At 31.9% G+C, this 6,000-nt stretch overlaps 1 protein-coding gene across 2 annotated transcripts in view; it reads left to right on the forward strand.

Moving 5' to 3' along the window:
• Positions 1-5,163, forward strand: part of Dhc93AB (Dynein heavy chain at 93AB) — a 38,407-nt gene extending 33,244 nt beyond the window's left edge. For both annotated transcript variants that reach the window (XM_065498392.1, XM_065498393.1), the window contains 2 exons: positions 3,742-3,874; positions 4,937-5,163. In XM_065498392.1, the coding sequence (XP_065354464.1) occupies positions 3,742-3,874; positions 4,937-5,098 (295 nt within the window). In that variant the 3' untranslated portion in view covers positions 5,099-5,163. The remainder of the gene's footprint in view (positions 1-3,741; positions 3,875-4,936) is intronic.
• The last annotated feature ends 837 nt before the right edge of the window (positions 5,164-6,000 follow it).

A 6,000-nucleotide genomic window follows, 5' to 3' on the forward strand; every position in this document is an offset into this window, starting at 1 on the left:
TTTGTCTCCTCTCCTTTGGAAAAAAATTGATTTTTTTGTATAGTGTAATTAATTTTCTAAATTATTACTCTTTTGAAATCAGAGACCCCAGAAACCTCATGATGTTCATATTCAGAACGAACGATTAAAGACATGTGTGCAATTGTTGAATGAGACCCAAATTGAATTTTGATAATAATTTATTGGAAATAGCATAAAAAATGCTCTTTAATTTATTTTGTTTTGACAATTTTCGTAGAATTTGACTATGCTTAATAAATGGATACCTACCACTAAAAATTTAGGTCGCCAGATTGTACCCAATAACATTTTTAAGATATGTCATGAAAACTGTACGATCTGTATGTAATTTATGAATTTATTCCAAAAACAAATACAAACAAAACATTGAATTATTTTCTGACGAAATAGTTAAAACTATTGCATCAGCTTGAATGTATAATATTCTGAAATGCATGTCAAATCATTTTGGTATGCTAATCGTTAAAGATAATAAAAGGCAATACTTTTGAAAAGTTTGGATAAAGGTAAATAATAAAACTAACTGAATTATTAGGAACAAACCATAAAGAAAGATTTTTATTGCTCAAACAGTTGTTAGTGCTTTAAAAGAGGACGTTTCATCTTGTTTCCAAAATTTGTAAGAATCATTCCGAAATGCGAAATCCGAAACAAACAGACGAATCTAGCACTCTAGTCAAAACCTCATAAATTTTTAATATTATTTGAAATAAATCCATAATTGGCTCCTATAAAAACTAATTCTATTTTTATTTTAGATTTTTGTAGAGTTTCTTTTACAATCTTTAACTATAGATTTTCCTCATCTTTAAACTACCTACTTATTTAATTTTAAATTTTGTTGTAATTAGTGACATAATATTATACCGTCTCAATCCATATTTATGGGACCAAAAGAGATGATTTTCCGGATAAATTTCTATAAATGTTTCTACTCAAAAACTAGTTTAACATATGAAATTATGTTGTCCACATTTTCATATGAATCCCTTATAGTTTCACAAGCACGATGGAGAGCGTGTACTATTTTGGAAACTTTGTGAATGATTCGCATGTTACACTATATAGAGGTGTTGGTCTAAGGGCCACTTGTTGGAAATGTAATAATGGGATAGCTGAAATAATCTTGAAATTTAAATAAATTTGAGTTTTTTGAAAAAAGCTTGAGAGGATTTGTGATCATTTTGGGAACTGGGTGAATGGTTGGCATACAAAACTATATATAAATGGTAGTCCAAGAAATACTTGTTGGAACTGTAATAGTAGGATATCTAAAATAATCTTGGAATTTGAGAAATTTTAATTTGAATAATGTAATATTGCTGGAGAGGATTTGTGTTCATTTTGGGAACTGGGTGAATGGTTCGCATACTACACTATATATAAGTGTTGGTTCAAGGGGTTTTTGTTGAACTGTAATAGTGCTCGGGACTTTCGATCTTTGACAGTTGATAGCGGCCATATTGTTGAAGCTAAATCTGTCAAAATGGCTGTCATTTAATCAGTTTGTTTTGCCAAAGTACCATGAACTGAAAAAGATTGAACATGTGCAAATGATAATTTGTATACCCTTCACCATCGTGAGAAGGGTATATATAAGTTTGTCATTCTGTTTGTAATTTCCACAATATAATTTTCCGACCCTATAAAGTATATATATCTGGATCCTTATAGATAGCGGAGTCTATTAAGCCATGTCTGTCTGTTAAAATCAACTTTCGAAGCCCCCAAATAACTTACATACATGATTCATACATCAATATGACCGGAATTGTTCCGGTTCAGTTGCTATTTAAAATCGAGAAATCGAGCCACAAATGGCTGAGATATAAGGAAAAAACCAGGACAACCTCGATTGTTGATCTATTTTTGACCTATATCTGGATTACTAAGTCAGTAATATAGACAATATGGATACCTAATGATAGATATTTCAAAGACCTTTGCAACGACGTATATAAGACCATAGTTAGTTGGACCTACAATGGGTCAAAATCAGTAAAAATAGTTTTTAACCCGATTTTTTCACCAAGTTTTTTTCGCAAAATTTTTTTTTCCAAAAAATGAAAAAACAACTTTGGAAAAAAAAAATAATTTTGTTTACCTAAAAATATTTAAAATTTTTATTTTGAAGTATAATTTGGTGAAGGGTTTTTATCAAATTGAATGTTCTGTTAGTTTTTCATCAAACAATCATCTGTAACGATGGGGTTAGGTTCACTTCTTGATGAATGAGGACGTCAACAATCAAATATTTCCGCGCATAGTTTCAACAGAACGGTGTGGTTTCAACAGAACGGTGCTACGTGCCTCACAGCTAATGCCACACTGTACATTCTGCACCCGCGATTTTAGGGCATGGTCATCATACGTGGAGTTAATGTGAACTGGTCACAGATATCGTGTGATTTGATCCTGTTAGACTTTTTCTTGTGTTTGAGTTTCTTAAGTCTATGAGAATAAACCACAAACCATAGCCGCCATCAAAGACACATAACAATTGCCATCGGTCGAATTCAGCCTGATTTATTTGCCATAGTCATGGACAGTTTTACATTTCGGATTTGAACGATGTTATATTCAATTTTCGGGTTTGTTATCTTCAATTCCAAAGAAATTTAATACGGATATTTAATTGATTCACAAAGTATCCTATCATGTCATATTGTCATAATGTTCCAATATTTCACGACTCGGCGGATCGGCTTAATCGACTCTTAGGAGTTCGACACAGGTCGATAACACAATAAAAGGAAGCATACGGAGTAGCATTATTTTAGGCAATTTTTTGCTTGAAAGGCAATAACAACATTTTCAAATCATTGTGAAATATTACAACATTATGACAATATGACATGATAGGATACCTTGTGAATCTACCAATTATATAGATATTTCAAGAGTTTAGCAAGTCATAGATTGACATATGATGCCCCAATGATCTGTCAAGTGTCAATCATTATATAATACGTAAATTGAAAAGTCCAAAAAAGATCTCGAGTGATTCAACTTAAGATTCACTCTCAAATTCATTTCAATAAACCAATAGTTCTAGGAATTCCCTGTTTTCTGCAAAAGACATAAACAAATAAAATAGAAATAAAAACTAAACAGAAACGAAAACAAATCTTTGAATTAAATAATCCATTTAAAATAATAAACAATTGCGGTTTTTAATTATCAAATTAACCGAATAAACAAAAAATCCAAACAAAAACAAGTAATTAAAAATAAAAATTTATGCAAATAAGATGGAAGGTAAATGACGATTAGCACGCCGCGACTGTCTGCAGCGGCGACGTTTTGACGTTATCGAGAGTAAGAAAGCATCATCAGTTTGCCATAAAGGCACCACAAATTATTACTCGTGTATTTTTATTTATTTATTTTTTCTTATGAACTGTGTACTTTACCGGCAAACTGGGCGACTGACTGATGACTACATTTGTGGAGAGCTATTGATATTGATATTAAGTACTACTGATATTGGCCATTCACATTTTTAGTGTAAACTATTAATTGAGTTGTAGTCATAACTAATTAACCGGTGTTTTATTTTTATTGTGATTTCATCTATTTATAGCAACGAATTTAATTGAATTTAATTTGTAAATTATATGAGATTTTTGTTGTTTTAATTTATTGTTTTTGCTTGGAATTTTTTTTTTTGTTTTTTGTTTTGTTTTTGTCTACTGTATAATTTGTCTGTCTGTCTTATAGATCAGCGCCAAGAGAAGGCGCCTACGTACATGGTATATTTATGGAAGGCGCCAGATGGGATATACAGCAGGGTATAATTATGGAGTCGCGTCTTAAAGAACTTTATCCCCCAATGCCAGTCATTAATATACGGGTAAGTCAATATCAATATATACTTATGTACACAGAAATTCTAGAGAATTTCTAACAAAATTCAAATACATTAAAGCGAAAAAAAATATATGTACATAAACAAATCAAAACACTAAATAACTACATAAGACAAAAAAATATTTAATTAAATGCATGCTATCATACTATATATAGAAAGATGTACAGATGTGAACACACATCAAAAACTAAACAATTTGAAATTCAAGTTTGATTATGCAAAAAATTCAAATTAAAGAAAACTAACGGTGCCAATTTGGCGCCATTTTTAAATTTAACAAACTTACACTCAAAGAATAAGAACGGAATAATGTATCTAATCCCAGCAGTTCTAGTAGACAGTCTTCGAAATAGTGATTTTACCCATCATTTAGGGTGGGAAGCATGACTCTTTTGATTACAATGAGACTGTCCGATAGCTGGTCCAAAGTAGTCAACGCATTGGATTCGCATACCGGTTACATAGCGACAGTTACTTTACTAACTGGTCACTGGTCAACTAAAAAGACATATTATAGACAATCCAATAAACGATTCTTTGTAAACAAACCTTCCTCCGACAACTCTCCAATAGATTGTTTCTGGTCGCTAAAATAACTACTTTCTGAAGTGCAGTACAAAATAAATGTTTAAAGTGACTTTACTAAGAGACACTAAAGCGACTATTAACCTCACGCTAAAATAAAAATAAACTGTATGAGAATTATATCAACACAATTTGTATAAAACCAGTTTGTACGAATTACTCACAAAACGTTTAAAGTGACTACACTATATATTACTTGGAGACACTTAAGTAGCAATTGCCTTCACGCTAGATTACCTGGGCTGTTTAAAGTAACCAATTGTCTTCTCTCTGCACTACAAAGAGCACATACGTGACAAATGACCTAAAATATATATTGGAGTCTGCCAAGTGAGAAGACATTAGTGAAAATTATTGTCTATAAGGGATACATTGAATGCTTACTTAACTGCTGGGATATTATTATAAATTTCTAGTATTATTTAAATTTCATTATTTATGACTTTTCTCTCATTCCAGGCCATTACCCAGGATAAACAAGATCTACGCAACATGTATGAGTGTCCCGTCTATAAGACCCGCACTCGTGGTCCCACTTACGTCTGGACTTTCAATTTAAAAACTAAGGATAAACCAGGCAAATGGACTTTGGCTGGTGTGGCTTTATTGTTACAAACATAAATATTAAATTTGTTTAAGCACAAAATGTTTTGAATTTTCACCAAATTTTACGATAATGTTTTTTTCTGAGCACATTTGTTGAATAAATGTTGGCCCTAGGCCTGATTCACTAAAGCAATTATAAAGAAAACAAATACACAAAGAAAACAGATTCGTGATAGCAACCGAATTTGTTGCCAATCGAATGATTCGGTTGTACACATAGAATTTGTCAGTTCTAACAACTGAAAGTCAGTTGATAAAGAAGAATTTCAGTTGAAGCAACCAAACTTTAGTTACCCCTTCAAAAATATTGTAGCCACAACTGTAAAATTCGGTCACTAAGATAGAACCATTCGATTGGCAACAAATTCGGTTGCTAGCACGAATCTGTTTTCTCTGTGTATGTATTTATGTTATCTAAATTAGGAAAAAGGAAAGCAAGCTTGGAATGCTTGGTTTTAGACACCTACTACAATTAGAATACTACATTAGGTCCATTTGATTCATTCGTAAAGCCGATTTTCGAATTTTCTATTAATAAAGAATTTTTAGCGTAGTAGCACACGCTGGGTATTCCCTAGTATTTCATAATTGCTGAATTCATATGACGGTACTAGATGTTTGTATGTTTTTGTAAGTAGGTCTGGCCAGGAAGGATTTACCCATAACTTATGCGGTATTGCAGGTTGTTGATAAGGAGCGGATCCAGGTCAACAATTTGGGGGGATTTAAATATAAAATAATTAGTTTTTTACATTCTTCTTTTTTATAATAAAACTTTTCGGTTTTGAGGGAAATTTCCTATTTTTAACCCCCTGGATCCGCGCCTGCTCTTTATACCCTACATGATCATAGTTGAGAGAGTATTATGCCTTTATGCTGATATTTTTAACGTCCAAAAATATTAGTTAAATTCCCGG

Source organism: Calliphora vicina, chromosome 1 (assembly GCF_958450345.1).
Source record: "Calliphora vicina chromosome 1, idCalVici1.1, whole genome shotgun sequence".
NCBI classification, from domain to species: domain Eukaryota; kingdom Metazoa; phylum Arthropoda; class Insecta; order Diptera; family Calliphoridae; genus Calliphora; species Calliphora vicina.